The sequence below is a fragment of the Pristiophorus japonicus genome, chromosome 8, assembly GCF_044704955.1.
Source record: "Pristiophorus japonicus isolate sPriJap1 chromosome 8, sPriJap1.hap1, whole genome shotgun sequence".
Lineage (NCBI taxonomy): Eukaryota > Metazoa > Chordata > Chondrichthyes > Pristiophoridae > Pristiophorus > Pristiophorus japonicus.
This window is the reverse complement of record NC_091984.1, coordinates 224,617,155-224,641,445: the sequence shown is the minus strand read 5'-3', so window position 1 is coordinate 224,641,445 and position 24,291 is coordinate 224,617,155. Positions and strand designations below refer to the sequence as shown.

General features: G+C 45.8%; 1 protein-coding gene across 8 annotated transcripts in view; it reads right to left on the bottom strand.

The window, feature by feature from the left end:
- acacb (acetyl-CoA carboxylase beta) overlaps positions 1 to 24,291 on the bottom strand; it is a 221,639-nt gene that overhangs the window by 122,396 nt on the left and 74,952 nt on the right. For all 8 annotated transcript variants that reach the window (XM_070887998.1, XM_070887999.1, XM_070888000.1 and 5 more), the window contains 6 exons: positions 21,530 to 21,639; positions 18,960 to 19,070; positions 15,367 to 15,576; positions 10,263 to 10,433; positions 8,282 to 8,443; positions 1,974 to 2,137 (listed from right to left, as the gene is read on the bottom strand). In XM_070887998.1, coding sequence (XP_070744099.1) covers positions 1,974 to 2,137; positions 8,282 to 8,443; positions 10,263 to 10,433; positions 15,367 to 15,576; positions 18,960 to 19,070; positions 21,530 to 21,639 — 928 coding nt within the window. The remainder of the gene's footprint in view (positions 1 to 1,973; positions 2,138 to 8,281; positions 8,444 to 10,262; positions 10,434 to 15,366; positions 15,577 to 18,959; positions 19,071 to 21,529; positions 21,640 to 24,291) is intronic.

Sequence of the window (24,291 nt, the reverse complement as noted above, 5' to 3'; positions counted from 1 at the left end):
TGCCCGCACTGCAATTAGTGACCTGGTTTCGTAGCCGTCGCCCTCCTGCAGCAGCACGTGCTGCTCCCTGCAGTGGTATGCCGCCGCACGCTGCTCCCTCCAATGGCCCCGGCCTGCTGATGGTCTTGCAGGCCGGGACCGCGCCAATTTCCGGGCCGGACCGCCACACGCTGCTCCCTCCAATGGCCCCGGACTGCTGATGGTCTTGCAGGCTGGGACCGCGCCGATTTCCGGGCTGGGCCGCTGCACGCTGCTCCCTCCAATAGCTCCGGCCTGTTGATGGTCTTATATATATATATACATTCTTTGCAATAAGTGGTACTGGTGATGGCATGGGGTGGGGGGCGGGGGAAAGAATGGACCAGTTGGTGTCCAGGGAAGGGGAGGTAGGTTGATATTCCAGGTGCAGACAATTCATTAGAACAGAGTTTTGGCAGGGGGTCTGTGTCCATGGTGGTGGCCAGTTTTCATCGGAAACCTGCATCTGTCAGCTTTCTCTTTCTTCCTCCCGACCCCTATATCAAGCATGGCCCATTTTCTCATCTCTTTCATTAGCTAAGCTTCTCTTCACTATTTGTTTTTTTTTTTAAACATCTTTCCATTGTCTCACTGCTCTTTTTTTTTATCATCTAACAATTTCCTAATTTTCTTTTGTTTCCTAAGTTTCAGTCATTCAATCATTTACCTCTCTCCTTGACTGACATATCTGTTGCTTCACCCGATTCTAGAAAATGCTTGTTTATTATTCAGTTCTCCGTTGTGGAGGGTTTTACCCAAAACATTACCTGGTCTTTTCTCTTTACTAATACTGACCAAACTGCTGTGTATTTCCTGCATTTTTTCACTCAACGATGTCTAGTTCAGCACTGATCAATAATATATTCAACTTTCTATGTACATCATGCACTCCTTATTCAGGCATCACTACTCTGACAATCTTGCCTGCAGCTGCACACTTCTACCATTAAGCTCCAGAAGGTGCAAATCTCCATATCTATACCTACAGCATCACTAACATACTGAGGGAAATTCATTTTGTCCTGACATTCTGTGGACAACGCCACTGTTTGGCACTAAAATGTTAGTCTCATTCTGACTGTCTATAGGATAGTTGGTGCGGGAAATGGAAAGATTCCATTGGTGTAGCAAGCAGCAATCTTCATAGTTAGGCCAGAGTTAGGGCCTAAGACACGTTGTTAGAGGAAGCTTCACTTTGCATCTGGCCATGATGAATGTGATCAGAGAGCACTCAATGCTAATACTGGAGCAAAAATTGAGGCAGGTTCCATTCACAGAACGAACACTCCTCACCTTGATAAGCACAAAGATTGATCACTAGGCGACTCCTAAGGTGACAGGGCAGGGTTTGGAAGAGTAGCAATACTATCACCATGATCGGATAGATACATCAGGACAGTCCCACTGAGTTGCACTATGTGGGAGTGGCATTGGAGGGGGATAATGTAGTCAAGGATGATATATGTTATAACCTTCATTATTTGAGGTAATAGATCTCCCTCTTCCCGCCCTCTATCCCATGGATAATGGAAATAGGTGAATAACTGAATCCCCAAATTTTGGTCAAATGCAATAACATAGACATAGAAAATAACCACAAACAACAAGTTGCACTTAATTCTTTCGCACTCCCAACGTGACTTACGGCAGGTAGGAGGAGGCTGGTGTTAGTGGACTGTGTAATAAGGAGACATGTTCTGTGTCCTAATAGATAATTGGCAAGGTAGATTCCATTACAGCATAAGAAGAATAACACGTACTTTAGTGTAGAACACACAATTTACTCCCAGTCTTGAATGTTTCACTAATTAGTGCAGCATTTGGAAGTTACTTCAATTAGTAGTGGGAATAACTTGTGTATTCAACACCAATTCATGCACTGTCCTTTCAGAAAACATAACCTCAAGCCCGCTCTCAATGTGGCTAGGGAACAACAGTAAGACATTGGTACTAACGAGATCGCCTCCTCACGGTTTTCTCCCCAGGAGAAACAGTGGCCAAACTGGGAATCAGCAAACTCGTGCAGGCCGCCAGCAGCTGCCACGCTGAAATAGCCCCAGACATTTTTGTTACTGCGGAAGTTCAACTCTTGGACCGTTCCTGAACTAGGCTTAAATCCCTGGGTGAGAGAAAAGAGGTAAAGTAATTAAGTCAACATTCACAAGATGCAGTCATTGTTGGGATGACCATTTACTGCTGCCAAATTGAGCCAAGCGTTAACCGTGGCTGAGTGGGTACCAGTCTGGCCTCTGAGTCAGAAGGTTGAGGGTTTATGCCCCACTCCAGAGACTTGAGCACATAAATCTAGGCTGGCACTCCAGTGCAATACTGAGGGAGTGCTGCACTGTCAGAGGCGCCGTCTTTCGGATGAGACCTCGTCTGCTCTCAGGTGGACGTAAAAGATCCGATGGCACTATATCGAAGAAGAGCAGGAGAATTATCCCTGGTGTCCAGGCCGATATTTATCCCACAATCAACATTACTAAAAAAAATAGATTATCTAGTCATTATCACATTGCTGTTCGTGGGAAGCTACTGTGCGCAAATTGGCTGCTGCATTTCACTTCTTGTAACAGTGACTACACTTCAAAAATGCTTCATTGGCTGTAAAGCGCTTTGAGACGTCCGGTGATTGTGAAAGGCGCTATATAAATGCAAGTTTTTTTTCTTTTTAAAACATTTCACCCTAACATTTTATGGGCTGGATATTCGGCTTGCCGTTTCCTGGGCGAAAATGGAGGCGGGACGGGAGATTTACTGCCCGATTAACGTTTGCACTTGGTGGAGCAACTTTTGTCTTGAAGGTCTTGAGGGCCTTGAGGGAGGCGTTGTACTCGCCCAACTTTAGTGTGGGGCTGGGAGCACTCCAAGGGAGGCCTTGGGAGGGGGGGAAAAAATCACAAAAACATTCAAAAAACATTGGCAACAACTTTACCACACAAATCGCTGCAAAAATATATTTTTTAACTTTAACTTAACTTTTTTGCAGTTTATCCAATTCACTGCCACCGGCAGGGCTGCACCCCCGCCCTACTGTATGGTTCAGAGACATGGACCATGTACTGTAGACACCTCAAGTCGCTGGAGAAATATCACCAACTGTCTCCGCAAGATCCTACAAATCCCCTGAGAGGTCAGATGCACCAACATTAGCGTCCTCGACCAGGCCAACATCCCCAGCATTGAAGCACTGACCACTCTTGATCAGCTCCGCTGGGCAAGCCACATTGTTCACATGCCAGACACGAGACTCCCAAAGCAAGTGCTCTACTCGGAACTCCTTCACGGCAAACGAGCCAAAGGTGGGCAGCGGAAACGTTACAAGGACACCCTCAAAGCCTCCTTGATAAAGTGCGACATCCCTACTGACACCTGGGAGTCCCTGGCCCAAGATCGCCCTAAGTGGAGGAAATGCATCCGGGAGGGCGCTGAACACCTCGAGACTCATCGCCGAGAGCATGCAGAAAACAAGCCCAGGCAGCGGAAAGAGCGTGCGGCAAACCAGTTCTACCCACCCTTTCCCTCCTGTGACAGAGACTGTGGTTCTCGTATTGGATTGTACAGTCACCTAAGAACTCATTTTTAGAGTGGAAGCAAGTCTTCCTCGATTCCGAGGGACTGCCTATGATGATGATGACCTGCTGTGTTTTCCCTGGCGGTCATCACGGGGCGCGTTTTGAGGCGTGATTGTAGAAACTTCTGCCAGTGTCGCAATGCGAGTGTTGCACACCCGGCGCAGCTCTCCCCGGCAGTGCTTCTAAGCGCTGCCACAAAAACTGATTCGAGGATCGCGCCCGGACGCAAAACAGCTGACTGCCCCATTTTTCGCCGCAAAAACCGGGTCGCAAATGACCTGAAAATGCAGCCCTATGGATCCGCCTATCTTTAAATTCAGAAGCGTCAAAGCCGGACAAATTCCAGGTGAGAGATTTTCAGTCACGTGTCAGCCACAAATCCACAGTAACTGTATTGCCAAAAACATAAACGCTGTTAATAGCAGAATGTTATTGTTAATAGCTACAAGCTAAGGGATGCAGATGGAGGTCTGTCTGTACTTTAATCCAAGTTCACTGTCTTATTGATGCTGATGCAGTTATCATTAATGTGGCTCAGTCACATCTCTTGGCAGAAGAGTTTTCAGCTAATGACCGACAAGAGACAGTCTGACTTTGGAAAGGATGGACATTGGCTATAGTGTAAAAGAGCTGAGGCAAAGTAATATCAAAAAGGGTAAACCTACAACCAATTCTTTTAAGCTTTCTGGATTAGCATTTACACTTAAGTGATTGATACAAACAGACCATTTTGACAAACTTAACAATCACATTGGTGATGAGAAGCCAGTGAGCAGTGCTCTGCGCATTCACTCGTGTATCATTCATGGAGCCCTGCCTTCCCCAACTTCAAAGATGTAAGAAAGCAGTGAAAACATGACCTGCATCATTGATAACTTAGTCAGTACTGTCGCCTTCAGTGCCGCATAAATAGATATGTTGCAGCAACGTAGTGAAAATGAAAGTCGAGGCACTTCTGATCAATAATGACCATAACTGATTATGATTAATCAGGTTCAACAATGTCCAGAACCAATATCGAGGTAAACATTTTTAAAATGGCCAACTACAAGGGCACGAGAAAAGAATTAAAACAGATTGGGCTGAATTTTCGTTATGTTGCCGCCTCTGTTCGCGTCCCAGAGGGGTGGTAATGGCGGTGGAAATGCTTTCTGGGCGGGCGGCCATCTTCCAGTGCTCCGCCGGCAAATTTGTTGCCGGTTTTGCGGGGACACAGAGCTGCACCGCCCTGGAGCGTCGAGCCGGCATGCAACGCCACCGGCTTCAACTACACGTTGAAATTTGTTGCGTGCTGACCCTATAGCGCTCCATATGGCACCGTGGTGGGACCGCCTGGTCAGAGCTGTCCCAACAGCAATGAGTCAGGGAATTGGTGAATGAGATAAGTTTGATTGTTTTGTTTCGTTTTAGTTTTGCGATTTAGCGTATGTGGGATGTTTAAGGTATTGGGAATGTTAACTGTGTTTCTTTTTGCCACAGAAGCCTCTGTCTCCGAGTCCGGCTCTTTAGCAATGGATTTTCAGTTGCTCAGCTGGCCTTGCGCCCTAAAAGAGGTGTGTAACGCCTCCCTTAGCACTCAGCCCCACACTCAGGGCCCAGCTGATGAATTTTGTTGACTGAGGCACAAATTTTACCACCCCGCCATGATTAACACCCCAAACTTACCTGAACGGAAAATCCAGCCATTAACTGGGAAAAATTGTTAAAACCTCAGTTGAGAGAAAATGAAATACCTTCAAAGGTATACTGAGGAACATGCAGGACGAATTCTGATATGCACGTTTAGAATGCGTAGACTCAAAAATGCCTAACCTTAAATGACATTCCAAAGTGAAATAAGGAAGAACATTAGCCTAAGGGTCACAGAACCTTATTCCTTGGAAAAAAGGAAAAATATTTCAGAAGCACAGCAAGAGGGTAATCAAAGGGCAAAGAGGGAATTGGAAATGATTATAGCTGCAGACACGAAATTAACAGCAGAACTGGAACAGCAAGAGGCCACTGAGAGGAGGTGAGAACCTTAAAGGATGAAATTGTGCATGAAATGGAGGATGAGCACAGAACATTTAATATAATCCATGATTATTTGCTTGAAGTATTCACTAGAATACAGTAGTGTGGCCTCCATTGATTAGCAACGAGACAGAGCTTCAAGATGTGCATTGCCCGTCCAAAACAAACAAAATCGGCAGAGATAGACAGTATCTATTCCAAAGTACCAAATGAGACCAGGGAAGATATGTCAACGTCTGACAATGTCCATGAGGGAGTTACTGAATTCTGGAAAGATCTACCTGGATTGTAAAGAAGTTGTACAAGCTAACATATTTTGTTTTAAAAAAACTAATTGATCTTGCATCAATCTCTGGACAATATAAAATAGGGGTTGCCAACCTTGCAGATTGCCCTGGATACACTAGAAGTTAAAGATTAATCTTCTAAACTCTGCTACAAACAACCCAAGAGAAAAATTATAGGGGCATTTTTTTTAAATTGCGCACCATTTCATTTTCTTGGACACTTTTGTTTATTAGTTATAAAAAAATAGGAGATGGGAAACTGGGCATGGTGGTTGGAGGCAGGAGGCCCTGTGATGAAATCTCCAGAAACATGTCTAACCAGAGTTGGCAACCCTTACATAAAACGTGTATGTGGATAGGGAATAGAATCTTGGAAAGGAAGCAGTGGATACTTGTGTAGGAAATTATGTCAAGTTGGCAGGGGGGAATAATGTCAGGGGGAAATAAGAGAAGTATGGAATGGACTGCCCCAGAGATCGATGCTGTGACACCTACTACTCCTAACCCACAGGATTTAGAAACCCAATGTAAACTGGCCAAATTTAAAGATTATATTAAACTAGAGAGGCAGTTAAATCAGAGAAAGCAGCTTGGAACGTAATAACAGCGTCAGACAAAATCTGTAAAGAGATAAGTGGCAGATGAAATTCAATACAGACAAGTACGGCAGCAAATGGAAGCAAAAATGGGCGTCAGCATTGTGCTCAGTTTTGGCCATTAAGACAACAGGAAAGCATTCAAACTGTGGAGGCAGTGCAAAGAAGGGCCATGGAACTCATCCCTAGTGTCAAAAGATTGAGGTATGATGAAAGACTGAAAAGGGGATGACTGAGGGTGGTCTTATAAAAATATATAAGCTGTTAAACAGTATAAAGAAGGAAAATCTGGAGCACTACTTCATGTTAAGCCAAGCCACTAGAACAAGGGGGCCCATGCTAAAACTGGTAGAAGTACAGTTTGGAATTGAGTTCAGGAAGAATTTCTTTATGCACAGTAATCAATGCTCGGAATGCTCTTCCAGATATGGTAGTGGAGGTGAAAACCTTAGATTAATTTAAGATGTAGTTAGATGACACAACGTGTTGGGGGGATTGGGAGAAATGCAAGTTAAAAAAAAATTCTGGATGGATGAGCCAATATGGGTCAAAAGCCCTTCCACATCTGTATGTATATTGTGCCTTCGCTTCTTTCTCATTTTCTCTGTTCCTTTTCTTCTCCTACCATCCAGTCTAACAATTTTTTTTTACACAAGTGGAACACAGAGCTGTAAAGGGCTCAGAAAAAAAAACGGGGGCTGGATTTTCCGGTCCTTTGCGCTCCGGGTTTCACCTCGGAGCGGAGTGAAAGGCGGCGTTCAGATCTCCTGCGCCCCGTGGCGATCCTCCGGTCCGGTTTTGCAGCGGCGCTGAGCTCCCCCTAGAAGAGCTGTCCGGGTGTGCAATACCTCTCGTTGCGACACCGGCAGTACGTTGGACTTTTGCCCGATCCGTCCACCCGGAAGTGCGCCTGCAATGACCGCCTGGGAAATCAGTGTGGTCCAGCCATGCCGGCGGCGGTGAGGCAGGTAAAGCACTCTGAAGGTAAGTGCGAGTGTTTGTTCTTTTAATTTTTTTAGCGATTTGTTTTGTGGTGGAGTGGGGAATGTTTTGGGAATGCTTTTTTTTTTAAGGTTCCCTCCCGCCCCCCACGGCCTGGCAGTTTAGTTTGCAAGTTTCCCATTTTTGCGCCTCAAAGTGTACAAGTGCCGCACCTCCTGATGCAGTGCCCACATGCCGAAACTTCCTTACCAAAGCACAAACTATTTCCGGCCGGTAACTTTCCCGCCCCGCCTCCGTTTTCACCCCGAAAACAGAAAAGCCTAAAATCCAGCCCCATAACTTTAACAAATATATATCATTACTCTTATGGATAAGACTGGATTGGACGTCATCAAGGTCCAGGTCAGTGATTGGAGCATGGGCAGGTACAGCAGGAGTGGTGAGGTCGGGGCGAAGGAGCGGCGAGAGATTGTAGAGGGATGTGATCGGGGCCCAGAAGAGGCGAGGGCCCAGGGGCAGCACGGGCCAGCCCACACTGTGATATGTGTGCGCGCTAGGTCCGTGCAGCAGAGCTGGTCTCCAGTCGTCCTGGTTAATCCTTGCCACTGGACCAAGACCCCACTCTGCCAAGCCCGTGTGGTGGCTGGTGTGTAACGGCCACCACATGTTTAAAAAAATCCACGCACAGGCATCTTCCACCCTTCAGAATGTAGTTCAGGATCTGGAATATTAGGTCCTTCATTGAAACATCTGGCGTGGAAGCAAATAATCCTCGATACGAGGGACTACCTATGATGATGATGATTATGGATAAGAACGCACAGTTATTAAGGCTAGGTCTGAGTTGTACCTCATCAGGATTTTCACTCGTGATCCTGGCAGCTATAACATGACCTCTGGGCCTTGGAACATTTGTCAGTTCCTCAAAGTTGATTGGCGAGTCAGCCCAAGGAGACTCTCCATACAGAACTCTGATATCCTTAATCCGGTGCAAGGGGATCCCCATGGCAACCTGCAAAGACAACAAAAGAAGAATCAACAATGTAAAACTGCATCTAATCCCATATTAATTACTTTTAATTACTTCTGCATTATCTTTTCAATCATGAATATTTAAGTAGCAGTAATTTCATTTTTAGGAAAGGACAAAATAGTGGAACTTCACCACCTATTCCTATCTGTGATGCATGTTCAAATCTGGGCCAAACTAACTTTGTAAGTGTCACTTGCCCATTGCAAGTGAAACTATTTGGGGCAGACTCCACCCATTTCCTTAACACACCACAATATAAAACTGTCCTGAATTCAGCCAACAGCAGTAACTTTCAGTTAGAGAGATCACAGGCTTGTAGGAAAACGGGAAATAGAAAACAAAACTATCACACTGGTACTTAGAACGTTGCTCTTCAGAATTTGGTTGAAGACACATTGGTGAAGGTAGTGCAGAATATGCTTTGCTTTTTCATCTTGCCTAGGCTATACTGACCTGGAGATATTTGCCCGACACCAAGTACAAAACTAAGTGAGTACAATTAAAGCATTGTATTGTCCAGCACAGATATCCTTTCTAATATACAATATAAATAAAATGAAAAAAAAACTTGCGACCATATATTAGCGATTTTTAAAGCAGTGTAACTATTTGTACTGCACTTTGTTTGACAGAAACGCGTCTGTCAAGCCCCGGCCCCGAATCATTCCTCCACGTGGTGCCGAGAAGCAGGACCTGAGGCCCAAGACTCCTCCCTCCCAGCCGACTCTCTTCCTCCACTCAGGCCCCGGCCCCCACTCTCTCCCCCCCAACTTTCCCCACAACCCCCCCCCCCCTCACCCTAGACTCTCTCCCCACCAACTCTCTCACCCCGCTCCGACCCCTCTTGGGGGGCCGAGAGCGGCAGCAGGGGGCCGAGAAGACCGGCGAGCTGCCGAAAGTGGCAGTGGGGGGGCTGAGAGGACCGTGGGTGGCGGAGGCGGGAAGAGAAGTGGCGAGGGGGCGAGAGGGGTGGGGAGTGGTTGGAAGAGAGAGAGAGATTGGAGGAGGGAGAGCGAGACAGAGACTGGGGGAGACGGAGAGACTGGAGGAGACAGAGAGACTGGGGGGAGGGAGAGAGAGGCTGCGGGAGAGAGAGAGAGAGAGAGAGGCAGGGGGAGAGTGAGAGAGGCTGGGGGTGATAGAGAGACTTGGAGAGAGAGAGGCTGGGGGAGAGAGAGGCTGGTGGAGAGAGAGGCTGGTGGAGAGAGAGAGAGACTGGGGGTACTTCATACCCAATAAACCTGTTCACAATCCATACACAATGTCTGCCCCATCTATAGTGGGATGGGGGTGGGGGCAGGGAAGGATGCACTTGCGCTGGGTTGAGGCACTTCGGTTGGGGAAGGCATGCACTTGGACTGAGATATGGGACTGCGGCTGGGGGAGGGATGTACTTGGACTGGGTTAAGGCACTTCGGCTGGCCCTTGCTGTCTTCTGGGGAGCTCTGTCCTCTATCGCTTCAGGAAGTCAAAGCGGATCGAGTTACAATTTGTAAAGTTAGTGAGACCTTGGGATGGGCGGCTGCATTCCTGTGAAACTTCAGGGTATGGCTTATCCTCCAAGGGGACCAATCATAGACAAAGGGTGGAGCATGGTGGCCATTTTTGCAGTACAAATAAGCGCATCCTTTTAAAAGCTGTGGTTTTCAACATTTTAGAAAAAGACAAGTTTAGGTTTTGTAGCAAAATTTTTAATTAAGCTAACATGAGTTTATACAGGAAGAGCACGGACGCTGGAGATGACATCAATCAATAGCACAGAGTCAAACTTCACCGTATAACTAGCTCCAGATTTTACCTGTAGCTGGGCAGCAGGCAAGTTGACATCTGCTACCATCTCAGTGCAGGGATGCTCCACCTGTAGGCGAGGATTGAGTTCCAGGAAGTAGAAGCTGCCATCTGGGCTGTAGAGGTATTCTACCGTTCCTGCGCTGACATAAGCAACCATTTTGGCAATTTGCACGGCACACTGCAAAACAGTGAGATTATATACAAAATTATCTGATCTGCTTTTGTGGCCTCTGTAAAACATTAAACATTTCATAGAATCATAGAATGATACAGCACAGAAGGAGGCCAATCGGCCCATTGTACCTATGCCGGCTCTTTGAAGGGCCGTCCCATTAGTCCCACTCAACTGCTCTTTCCCCACGGCCCAGCAAATTTTTCCTTTATAATTATTTATCCAATTCCCTTTTGAAAATTATTATTGAATCTGCTTTCATCACCCTTTCAGGCAGGGCATTTCAAACCATAAGAACTTGCTGCATAAATTGTTTTTTCCTCTGGTTCTTTTGTCAATTACCTTAAATCTGTGTCATCTGGTTAACGACTCTTCTGCCACTGGAAACAATTTCTCCTTATTTATTCTATCAAAACCCTTCAAGATTTTAAACATCTCTATCCAATCCCCCCTTAACTTTCACTGCTCTAAGGAGAACAACCCCAGTTTCTCTAGTCTCTCCATGTAACTGAAGTCTTTCATCCCCGGTACCATTTCAGTAAATCTCCTCTGCACCCTCTCTAAGGATTTGACATCCTTCCTAAATTGTGTTGCCCAAAATTGGCCACAATATTCTAGTTGGGGCCTAACCAGTGTTTTATAAAGGTTTAGCATAACTTCCTTGCTTTTGTACTCTATACGTCTAATTATAAAGCCAAGGACCCATGTGCCTTTTTAACAGCTTCTCAACTGATTCTGTCACCTTCAAACAGCTGTGTACACACACCCCAGGTCTCTCTGTTCCTGCAACCGCTTAAAAATTGTATCATTTTTACTCCATGACCTTGCCCCTCCCTATCTCCGTCATCTTTTCAGCCTCACAACCCTACAAGATGTCTGCGCTCCTCAAATTCTGCCCTCTTTAACATCCCTCATTATAACTGCTCAACCATCGGTGGCCATGCCTTCAGCTGTTTGGGCCTCAAGCTCTGGAACTCCCTCCCTAAACCTCTCCGCCTCTCTTCCTCTCTTTCTACCTTTAAGACGCTCATTGAAACCTACCTCTTTAACCAAGCTTTTGGTCATCTGCCTTAATTTCATCTTTTGTGGCTCGGTGTTAAATGTATCTGTTTTGTCTTGTAACACTGCTGTGAAGCGCCTTGGAATGTTTTACTATGTTAAAGGCGCTATATAAATAAAGGTTATCATTAAGCTTATATTGCTTCTCCTCATTCTTCCTACCAAAATGAATCACTTCTCTACGTTAAATTTCATCTGCCATGTGTCTACCCATTTCACCAGTCTCTCTATGTCCCCCTCACTGTTAATTACATTTCCAAGTTTCATGTCATCTGCAAACTTTGAAATTATGCTCTATATACCCAAGGTCATTAATATATATCAAAAAAAGCAGTCATCCAAACACTGACCCCTAGGGAGCACCACTGCACACTTCCCGCCAACCATTCACCATTACTCTCTGTTTTCTGTCCCTTAGCCAATTAGTTTCCACGTAGCCACTGCCCCTTTAATCCAATGGGTTTCAATTTTGCTAACGAGTCTATTATGGGTACTTTATCAAATGACTTTTGAAAGTGCATATACACATCAACCACAGTAACCTCATCCACCCTCTCCGTTACTTCATCAAAGAACTCAATCAAATTAATTAAACATTAATAAATCCGTGCTGGCTATCATTTATTATCCCATATTTTTCCAAGTGCCAAATAATTTTGTCCCGGACTAATGTCTCTAAAAGTTTCCCAACCACCCACATTAGGTTGATTGGCCTGTAATTGCCGGCTTTATCCTGTCCTCTTTTTTGAAAAGGGTGTAACATTTGTAATCCTCCAGTCCTCTGGCATCATTCCCATTTCTAAGGAGGATTGAAATATTGTGTCCAGGCCTGTGCAACTTCCAACCTTACTTCCTTCAACAATCTAGGATGCATCCTATCCAGACCGGGTGAGTTTTCTACTTTGAGTGCTGCAAACCTTTTAAGTACCTCCACTTTATCTATTTTTATCCTATCCAATTTATCTACTATCTCCTTCCTTACTGTGACATTGGCAGTATCCTCTTCTTTGTCTCCGTATATGGCTTGATGTCAAATTTTGATAACGCTTCTTGTGAAGCACCTTGGACGTTTTACTACATTAAAGGTGCTCTGTAAATGAAAGTTGTTATTGTTGTTGTTTAGTGAAGATAGATGCAAGGTACGCATTTAGTACCTCAGCCGTGCCCTCTGTCTCCTTTTTGGTCCCTAATCGGCCCGATCCTTCCTTTTACTATTTGTATATTTATAAAAGACTTTTGGCTTCCTTCTTGTGCTACCCGCTAATCTATTCTCATACACTCTTTTTACCCCTCTTATTTCCTTTTTCAGTTCTCCCCTGTAGTTTTTGTATTCGGCTTGGCTCTCTACTGAATTATGAGCCTGCCAATTATCAATAACTTTCTTTTTCTGTTAGCGCAAATGATTTCTCGCGGGGGGGGGGGGGGGGGCACTACCGCCCCCCCCGTGAAATTGCGTGGGAGTTAGCGAAGGCGCAAACAAGCAGCGCCCCGGGCCGCTGCACCAGCGAAGATGATGTCCTCGCCGCGTGCAGCGACCCGTTTTTGCCCGCAGCGGTAATTGGGTAGCGCCCCATGAGGCCACAGCGGGCAATGTCAGCGCCAGCCTCGCGGGTCGCGAACCAGGCCACACTCCAGTCGCGGGGTGAAAAGTAAAGGGGAGGTGCACGCCACCATTTTTTTTTTTTCCCAGCCGACTTACCGGTCCGGCCTTCCGTTGTCTATTTTGCGGGGTTCATGCGGTGATGGTGCAGACCGGTACTCTGCTTCGGTGCTGGGCTGCAGACACGGCACCCTGCCTCCCCGGTGGCCGAGTGGTGGCCCCTCGCCCCACTGCAGAGCTCGCAGCGGCCCTCCCCTTTAACGGATGGGTAGGGCCCTGTGCTCACGCCAGCGCAACGTGAAAAGTCTGAGTACCACTGGAAAATGTGAACGCTTACCGCCCCGGTCCCACCCCCAGGAGAAAGTGGAGTGCCCGACATAGCACTCCACTTCCTTTTGGGGCGGTAACCCCAATTTCGTGACCGAGGCGGGACTTCCACGCCGGATGCAGGAAGTCCAGCCTCGCTTCGTCTACCGCCCCCAAACGGGACAATACCGAATTTCGACCCCTATATCTTCAGTTATCCAGGGAGCTCTGACTTTGGATGCCCTTCCTTTCCCTCTTGTGGGAATGTGTCTAGTCTATACCTGAACTATCTCCTCTTTGAACTCCTCCCATTGCTCATTTACTGTGTTACCTGTCAAGCTTTGATTCCAATCATCTGGGCTAGATCCCCTTTCAACTCCCTAAAATTAGCCCTTTGCCCTTTAAATATATTCACATTTTCCTTGTCCTACTCCAAATCCAATGATATTGTGATCACCCTTTCCCAAATGAAACATGCTCACTTGCCCCATTTCATTCCCCAAAACTAGATCCAGCACTGCTTTTTTTCTCATCGGAAACATACTGATCAAGTAAGTTCTCTTGCACACATTTCAAGAATTTCTCCCCTTCTATTCCGTGTTATTTTCCTAGTCTATAGTAGGATAATTGAACCTCCCCACCTCCCATTATCACTATTCCAAAGTTCTTGCATCTTTCTGTAGTTTACCTGCAAATTTTCTCCTCCATCTCCAGCCCACTATTTGGTGGCCTATAGTATACACCCAGCAGTGTAATAACTCCTCTATTCTTTCTTAATTCTAAGCAATTAGATTCTGTCTTTGAACCCTCAAGTATATCATCCTTTTTCTAATGTTGTAACAGGCTTGTGTCCTGGTTCACCCAACCATTGAAAAAGTCATGTTCCGGGAGAAATTATGGCTATCTCTTGGAAACAGAGTCAACCTGAATCACTGATTATCAAGAAATCAAGGTGCTGTTGTGGGCAAAGGCATCACTTAGTGAAATACTGGGTCATACAAACCAGGAAGGTCCCAGGTTCAATCTTCGGCTTACACTGAGCCAGGGCGGCACCACAATTGGGACAGGAATCCCTTGGTTAGGCATGGGGAGTGAGAGGAAACAAATCAGGCACTTTTGATTACTATGAAATAATCCTGCTAAAAAGCATCTATGTGCGAGGGCAGGACCAGGTTAAATAGCCTGCTAACATTCATCGTATAGGTTCACATAAGAACAACCACCACTTAGAAAAAGTACCAGCGGGTGATCGGAATCTGTTGAACTATACCCCAAAATAAAGCAGTGCTGCCATATTAGGTGTGAGGAAAGTTTGTAAATTTGGTTCCCTGTACTGGTTTCACAGCTTGATTTTTGTCCCAGATTTTGAAGTTAAAATAATGGTGAGGCTATCAGCGCTCACCGTTAATAAAGAGTAACTTTTTCGTTCTGTCTCTTTTATCTCTCTCTCTCTTAAGCCAGTCTTTCTTTCCCTCTCTTTTATTTTGCTTTCTACACATGGTTTGGCATTTAATTCCAAGCTACACTTCCTGGCTCAGACACTGCGCGCCTCACTAAGAATTCTTCAATCTGATTGGTTAAGAAGATGCATGCCCTGGTCACACAGGTCCTAGGTCTCCTGTAGAGGGTTGAAATGGATTTCTAATCACCGCAAGTTCCAGGGTAAAAGCCCATAGAAAGACTGTGGCTAAGTGTAAGAGTAATGAATAGTTGACCCCTTTTGTTCGCCTCTGACCACAAAATCCAGGCCAGTGTTTAAGTGCATGAATTTACCAGAATATTCAGTGGCACCATGACATCGAGAGTCGTACCCTGCTCTCATCAGTACAGTGACCTTATGAGCTGTGTTGCAAGACTGTTTACCCAATGGCTATGTTCCTGATAGGACATCCTTGCAAAACGTTTCCTATTGCAAAGTAACTGGTGCTGGGGCACAAAGTTCCCCCCACTTCCCTCCCCCAACATGATACCCACCTGTTCCATGCTCTCGAGCACTGACTGAGTTGCTATGGTGACGGGTGCTTCCTCGATGATCTTCTGGTGCCTACGTTGAATGGAGCAGTCACGCCCAAACAGCGATATGGCATTTCCGTACTGGTCTGCCAGGATTTGTACCTCGAGGTGTCGGGCATGCTGGGCTATTTGCATGATGAAAATCGGAGAACCAGGAACCTCAGTCTGAACCTGAAAGATAAAACTATGGATTTATTCCACCACAGGAATGTAAAAGTAACATTTTACTCAGAGAGTCGATCTTCGCTGTAGTTTATGATGTGCACATAACCATCAATGTTGGAATAAAAACAGAAAATGCTGGAAATACTCAGCAGATCAGGCAGCCTGTGGAGAGAGAAGCACAGTTAACATTTTAGGTCAATTACCTTTCATCAGAACCATTAGTACCTTTAGGCTCTTATACATGGCCTTCTTCGACCTTACAAAAACCTTTGACACTGTCAACCACGAGGGTCTATGGAGCCTCCTCCTCCGTTTCGGATGCCCCCAAAAGTACATCACCATACTTCGCCTGCTCCACGACAACATGCAAGCCGTGATCCTTACCAATGGATCCATCACAGACCCAATTCATATCCGGACCGGGGTCAAGCACGGTTGCGTCATCGCCCCAACCCTCTTCTCAATCTTCCTCGCTGCCATGCTCCACCTCACAGTTGATAAGCTCCCCGCTGGAGTGGAGCTAAATTACAGAACCAGTGGGAAGCTGTTCAACCTTCACCGTCTCCAGGCCAGCTCCAAGACCACTCCAACCTCTGTCGTCGAGCTACAGTACGCGGACGACGCCTGCGTCTGTGCACACACAGAGGCTGAACTCCAGGACATAGTCGACGTAGTTACTGAGGCGTATGAAAGCATGGTCCTTACGCTAAACATTAGTAAGACAAAGGTCCTACACCAGCCTGTCCTCGCCGCACACCACTGCTCCCCAAACATCAAGATCCACAGCATGGCCCTGGACAACGTGGACCACTTCCCATATCTCAGGAGCCTCCTATCAACAAGAGCAGGCATTGATGATGAGATCCAACACCGCCTCCAGTGCGCCAGTGCAGCCTTCGGATGCCTGAGGAAAAGAGTGTTTGAAGATCAGTCCTTCAAAACTGTCACCAAACTCATGGTCTACAGGGACGTAGTAATACCCGCCCTCCTGTATGGCTCAGAGACGTGAGCCATGTACAGTAGACACCTCAAGTCGCTGGAGAAATACCACCAGCGATGTCTCCGCAAGATCCTGCAAATCCCCTGGGAGGACAGACGCACAAACATTAGCGTCCTCATCCAGGCCAGCATCCCCAGCATTGAAGCACTGACCACACTTGATCAGCTCCACTGGGCAGGCCACATAGTTCGCATGCCAGACACGAGACTCCCAAAGCAAGCACTCTACTCGGAACTCGTCCACGGCAAACGAGCCAAAGGCGGGCAGAGGAAACGTTACATGGACACCCTCAAAGCCTCCCTGATAAAGTGCGACATCCCCACTGACACCTGGGAGTCCTTGGCCACAGACCGCCCTAAGTGGAGGAAGTGCATCTGGGAGGGCGCTGAGCTCCTCGAGTCTCATCGCCGTGAGCATGCAGAAATCAAGAGCAGGCAACGGAAGGCACGTGCGGCAAACCAGGCTCCCTGCCCACCCTTTCCCTCAACGACTATCTGTTCCACCTGTGACAGAAACTGTGGTTCTCGTATTGGACTGTTCAGCCACCTAAGAACTCATGCTAAGAGTGGAAGCAAGTCTTCCTCGATCCCGAGGAACTGCCTATGATGATGATGATAGTACTAATGTGAGCTGGTTATTTATGGTGAGCATACAACACTACTACTACAAGGATTAGATCTGTTGGTGGGCATGAGTATTCATTTTCTAGGCTGACGCATTTGTGCAAAGGGCTACTGCTTTCATAGAATAGAACCTCATAAAATTTTCCACCTTATGGAGCGGAGGAAAGAAAATCTGAAGAAGAAAATCACTGATCTGACACTTTGCATCGCAATGCAATTGGTTGTCATCTGACCACACTTGTGTGTGCAGCATTCACAGGACTTTTCTAACTTGTGGTTTTGTGCTATTTATGGAAGGGTATGCAGGAAATGGTGATACCCTGCAGATATTCAGTTCTGCAATGGAATACTGCATCAAAATATAGTGTGCACCAGTCATCTTGAAGGCTCGATAGGGAAACGTTGAATGGGATTGGTGGTAGAGGCAATACTTGTTTCCTTAGCAACCCTAGGCTAGGTAGGTGGCAAAAAAACAGGCAGGGTTCTCGTTTTAGACAGCTATCCACTGGAAAGGGATGGGCCCAACTGCAATAGCTGATTAGCTTGCGAATACTTATAAGGCTAGAAATTGGCCTCGCTTGCGGCCCGAGGGGGGCAACAATGGGACGTTAATGGCTCTGCGTCCGGGCACGGCAAGAGTACCGACGCCCACTAAATTCCCCTGGAGGTTTGCGGCAGCGATAACCCCTCGGGCCACGATCTCCTGCACCCGGCGATCACGACGTCATCATGCTGCGCATCGCCCTGGTAGTGCCCTGGATACGAACTTCGGTTCCGCCCCCTGCAGGTTCGCCGGGATGTATGCGGTCTTTGTGATGGAGAGAATTTTGTATCAGGCGCTCAGCTCAGGGTCAAAAATGATGTCGCTGTTGCAAACTGTCTGGTTCACCCGGAGACAGTGGTCGGCGAGAGGGGTTGGACTCGTTAGTGATCGTACAGTTTGTAGCGATGTCCAAAGACAGTGGCTTCGGTCTTTTCTGATGTTTAGATGGAGGAAATTACAGCTCATCCAAGACTGGACTTCGGACAAGCAGTCTGACAGTACAGGGGTCGCGAGCTGGGTATCATCAGCGCACATGTAGAAGCTGACCTCTTATCTGTGCATGATGCAACTTTGAAAGCTGATGGTTTAGGCTTACACAAGAAGAATGATTGATTTACGGGAGAGTTTTAGATGCCCAAGGATCCACATCCCTGCATGAGTCACCATCTTCAAAGAGGAGAACAAGGGGATAATTGGAAAATTAAAGATTACACACAATTTGGGGTAGAAAGGTTCTTTTCCCTTTTTCTGTCAGTGCATTCTGGACAGGGTGGAAACATTATGAGCAGTGTTTGCTCTGTGGCTGTGGTAGTGAACTTTTACTAAAATTTGAAAAATTTGAAAAAAAACACCATTAAAAGTAGAAATCATTTAAAGAATGTGATCTTTATGGGAAAGGCCTATTTCCTGCATTTTCAAACAACTACAATGCGATGGAACAAAATCTTGATTGGATTATATAGAAACATCAGTGACTTAGATTGTGGATGATGCCAAAACAATAAAATCCACAGCCAGCTGTTCAAGCTCATCTCCCTCACCAAGATCCAAGTCGGCCCTCGGCCAGAGAATTAAATTCCAGAATGATTATTCCCATTTCTGCCTATTTCAATTGTTGCAGGAAGCACATTCTGTGGTTACATTTTCAAAACAGGAAATCATGCTGTGGTGTAATTGCAGCTCACAATTTACCAAGTGGCAATATCTCTTTGGACTGACTTACTTGTCGGAAGAGCTGAGGAAAGTCATCTGCACTATCAACTTTGCGAATCCCTTTTCCTCCAGCACCTTCAGATGCTTTAATCATCACTGGATAGCCAATCTTTTCCGCAGCCTAACCACAGACAAGAAAAAGATAGGTCTTAACTTCTCTGAGGAGTCTGTCAATTTTTCCTGTACACAGAACTGTCGTCGTTGGAAAATTATCCAGAGGTTAAAGTGAGATCCACAGGCAGCCTTGGGACTAATAATTCAAGCAATTATTTAGATTGTTTCAATTTGACACCAAGATACAAGCGAACTGAAAAGAATGCTTTGCTCCGATCACAAACATATTAGGGTACATTTTATGATTCTAGCCCTAAAGAGGCAGGATTGGACTATGACAAGTGTAATGCTCGCCAGCTTCCCGAAAGGCCTTTTCTGGGTCAGCCCTGATGTGAGTTCTTGGTCTAAAATGAGCCTGCCGTTGGAAGTTGGCAATGAGAAGGATGGGGGCAGAAAATACCATGCGTCAGCAACCCTTGATGAGCTGCTCGAATAAAAAGAGTATTTACAGTAAAGGAGCCAACCTCCAGGTTAGAAAAGTGAGGGTCAAACTTTTGCTCATTGTTGTGTTCAAGATGAAAGCAATGAGAAGTCCAAGCAGGGGAGATAACCTCTGTTCAAGAGGTGCATCCTGCTTTAAATAGGCCTCGGGAGTCGTGCCAGAAATTGCCTGTGCGGCAGGTTCCTGACGTGAGCGGAAGGGCAGCCCGTCACTCAGTTGCTAATGAAACCCAGGTGTTAAAATTGCCCAGGGCTCCCCGCCGATGACTTAGTGGGGGATTACCTCCCATTCTGGCCCCCGTCTATCGCATTCCACCTCGAGTTAAAACCGGCGCTCCAGAGCCCACACTATGGGATGAAATTAACAAACAATGAGCTAATCAGGGACCGGGAAGAATAGATTTATAAAGGGCATGTTGTTTTTGCTTAATTTACTTGCATTTTTTCAGGATATTACAGTCTGTAGATAAAAGGAATGTGGTGGATGAGTTTTCTAAATCAAAAAGACATTGATGAGCTGCTACATGAGCCTTATTATGAACATTAAAGGGACTGTAGCTGCACTGGGGATCTCAACCCTCCAGGACTGCCCTGGAGTCTCCAGGAATTGAAGGTTCATTTTCTGTGAACAATCCTGGGGCATTAAAAAAGTTATTGTTTTTTTTTTGTTTATTAGTTGGTCCATTCCTGTGCTACTGTTCTTAGTGACCAGAAAGACCCCCTATGGAGTATGCTTTTAGTTGTGTGAATGTGCAAGAGGCAGATGTTTTGTGTGCATTTTTTTCCACATGCAGTGGTTTACTCCCAGCTCCTCTCTTACCCAATCAGCATATTTCAAGGTTAAAAGTAGAAAAACAATCTCGTCTGTAAACATTGCAAAAACACACATAATATCCATTAACACACAAAGATTAAAGCACGCTGCTGGGGAAGAATAGAAGGAGCTTTGTACTGTATCTAATGCATTCTACACTTGAGCTGGGATAAGAGCACTTGATGTTGCACCAAGGTAACAAATGGTAGAAAACAAAACTACAAGTATAGTTGTACGTCCTACCGCGCATCAAAAAGGGCAGTTATTTGAACTAGAGACTCCCAACGGGATTTTCCCGTTACACCACATGAATCATTAGCCAATTCACCACTTTCTAAAGACCTTCGCTACCTCCAATGCCAGACATCATCACCCCAATAGAGTGGGTAGACTTTGGGGGTGAAATTCCATTGCATCCCATTTGGGGACGGTACCATCCGAGAGGCGGGACATTTTGAGGCAGGCGCGGGAGTCCTGCTCCACTTGAAAAATTTGGGTTACTGCCACCGACAGGAAGTGGAGCACAAAGTAACGCGCTCCACTTTCTTTCTGGGGCAGTAGTGTGGCGGACGGTTTGGGAGCGGGACGCAGTGCTGTGCACTGGGCCACGTAGCGCTGCCGCATAGGAGGGGCTCTTCCCTTCATTAAAGGGAAGGACCCAAGCTGCAAACTCGGCAGTGAAGAAACAGGCCTCCCTGGACCACCGGAGAGCAGATTTTTTTTTTTTTAAATGGCCACCACCTCCCCTTTAAGTATCACCAGCAGCCCGGTTCACGATCCCTGAAGCTATAGCTGGCATCGCCTGGCGCAGCATCAGGGGGCGCTCCCCAATTTCTGTTCTGGGACAATAACAGGGCGCTGCGCATGGTAATGACGTCGTCATCATCAGCGCAACGGAGTAGGGCGCTACGGGTTACAGCCGCTGCTAAACTTCCGCGGAATTTAGCGAAAGTTGTTAGCGGCGCCGAGCCTGGGCAAAAAGTCGAATTTATCGGTCAATGTTCTAAAACTGCTTTTATCAGTTGCTCACACGTGCCACTCTTCGATTCCTTCCTTCTCCTGTCCTTTATGGCAAAGTGCTTCCCTGGAACTCAAGCCTCTGGAGATTAGGAATTCACATGAAGAAACACAAGCATGGACTTATATTCCACAACCAACCTAGCAGCAATTCTTATCTTTATTTGTTTTGTCACAGGTACAGTAGTTCCTACCTCCAAACCTTCAGTGGCATCTCTTGTACAGCCGTTCATGTACAGATCCTTAGGGACATTGACAATCTTCTTCAGTCTCTGATCTTCCTCTGTCCATTCAAGAATCAGACCTAAATTATGGCAAGACACAACATATTTAACCCCTATGCAAATAAGCAATAGTGAGATCCTGTCCGTCAAACCTGGAAGCATTGTAACACGTGTTAAGTGCAGAGAAAAACAAACCAGAAAAATAGGAGTTATCAATGCAGATCACTTAAACTTGCAGTGATTTTGTTGCAATTCTTTCTCTCAATGTTTCTCTTCTTCTCCTGAAGGTTGTGACTGGGTACCAGCAAACCTCCCTGCCTAGAAATTTGTCCGCCCAGCACTTGCGTTTCGGGCGTCAAACAGCCTCCAATATGGCGGGCAGGATGTGCATGCTCATTATGTAATGGAAGTGTGCTGCACAGCATATTGGTAAAGGCCAGAAAATTGGCAAGCAGTGTCTATGCCTGAAAAAGATATTCGGCCTTTTGCACTTGCAAATAACGGGCCTAACACCTATTTGAAACTCCCTCTACAAGATTGGTGTGTCCTGAGGCAGCTGGCGCTGGCTGCACTCGAGAGAACTAGGTTTATGTGCAGCCTAGGCTCAGTATCAGGTGCACCTCTAGCCTCATCATTCAGGTGCAGGAATCATTCCCTGCACCATCCCCCCCACCACCTCCCACATGCCTAGAAATGGGTGTGCTCGAATTTCTAGGCCCCTGTATTTTGCCCTAAACACCATTGTTTGTCTCTGAACCTAGACAATGAAATAAGGCAGGATATTATCCCATTGCGACCAGGACAAATCAAGTTGAATTCTGTGTTCATCATGCACCTAGAATGTTTGCTATCCAGCGGAGTTCACTAAACGGCAGTACGAAATGGGAAAGCTGGCTGATTTTCTCCTCTCCTCAAGCAGTGATGTTGAGCCAATTACAGTGCTCTAATTTTTGACCTTACAAGATAAACTAACTCAACAGATTGGAAACTGAAGCAGGACTTTTTGGTATATGTGGTTCACTGATGCATGATGGAGCCAAGTTGATCTTTCGTAATGGTGGTCATCATCCATCAAGCACACTGACCAAAAGAAACAGATTATAATTAAACTCTATCTGCCGTACAAATTATATAACAAAAATAATTAGTTGCTCTGGAGAGTGATTTTCTTCTTAATTGGTTATAGCATTTTATATTTCAAAACACCTCTTTAAAATAAGTTGCTATAGTAGCAACAGGGAATTTCAACTGGGCTCAAGACCAGAGAAGGTTAGAGTTGAGACTCTGGCTGTCAGGTTTTGCATGTTAATCACTGGGTATGTTTTCTCTGCATAAAGTAAAAATTTGTTGCAAGGTGAGCTTTTAAAAGCAGATTACAGTATGTTATTTATCTTAAAGCTGAGTAGGGGTTTCACAGTAGTTCAGTTAATAGAGTAAATGCACTGTCCAGTGTGGAACACAGCCATCAGACCAGAGAGGTCTCAAGTTCAATCCCTGGTCTGATGGTTGAGTTGGTTGATCTCAGAAGTCAGTAACCCCTGAGCTAGGGAGAAGGAAGAAAGTTCAGCCAAGATCCTGATCACTACCCAGTGACTCTTTGTGAGAAAATACATATTGTGGCATAGTGGGTTCGCAGACTCAGAGAATTGAAGTAACAAACAACTGAATTTTTAAAAGACATTTCACTCTTCATGCTCTTCTGGAGAAAGTAGTCCCTCTATTCACTTATGATACCTGAACTAGCCCAAGTATTGTCTCAGCCCTGTAACTTAGATACTCCGACACATGCGTACATCAAGTGAGGACAGGAGCACCCTTGGCTATGTGCACCCTGTTGACATTCCCTGCCTAAGCTCACTAACACTTGGGAAAGGTATTGGAGGGCAGGCGGTGGCATGGAACGATACGCTGGTATGAGTCAGCACTTGCAGGAGAGGATGGGGCAAAAGCCAACAAGCAACAATATATATTGGCAAGGTCTCAGAGCAGCAAGGTATCATGCAAACCATGAATCCTTTTACTGAATTACCACTTTCAGCTGAGTTGCTTTGAGAAGAAGCAAACATTGGTACTTCCCTACTTGGAAGCAATTTAAAAAAAACACAATGTAGAGAGGTGAAATCATGTCAGACACATCTACTCACAACTGGTTACAGAGCTACACTGCCAGAGGTCCATTCTTCAGTGAAAACTCAACTAAGGTGAGGAGGGGGGGGAACAACTGTTGTTTCTTTTTTTATTGGATTGACACACTCCAATTCTTTCCCCCCCTCCTTTCTTTCCTGCCACCAACAGCTCATGTTGAAGTATGGAAGCTCGCAGTCCGCCAGTCCTCAAACTGCTACACACTCAGCTGGTAGCTCAGTTTCCTGATGGTCAGTAGCTCTGCATGACCTCCCAAGCTGAAGTTTAGATCCCATTAAAATGAAAGGCTTCACTAGAGAACTGGAATGGCAGCTCTCTAATGGATTTGATTACAAAGTACTACTGCCCAAGCTAACTTTCTCCTTTAATAATGTAATGGTTTTTAAAAAATAGCTAGGACTGTCACTCATTCAACCTATTCAGAAATCTTCCTTAAAATTATCTTAGCAATTTTGATCCACTCTATAAAAACTTACAATAACATTAAAATATTTATTAATGTGAAGAGGTGTTACAAAAGGGAACAATAGCTACACAACACAGACCTTCCTTTTATTAACTCCTGTTTCTACTGGCGCACAGGGGTC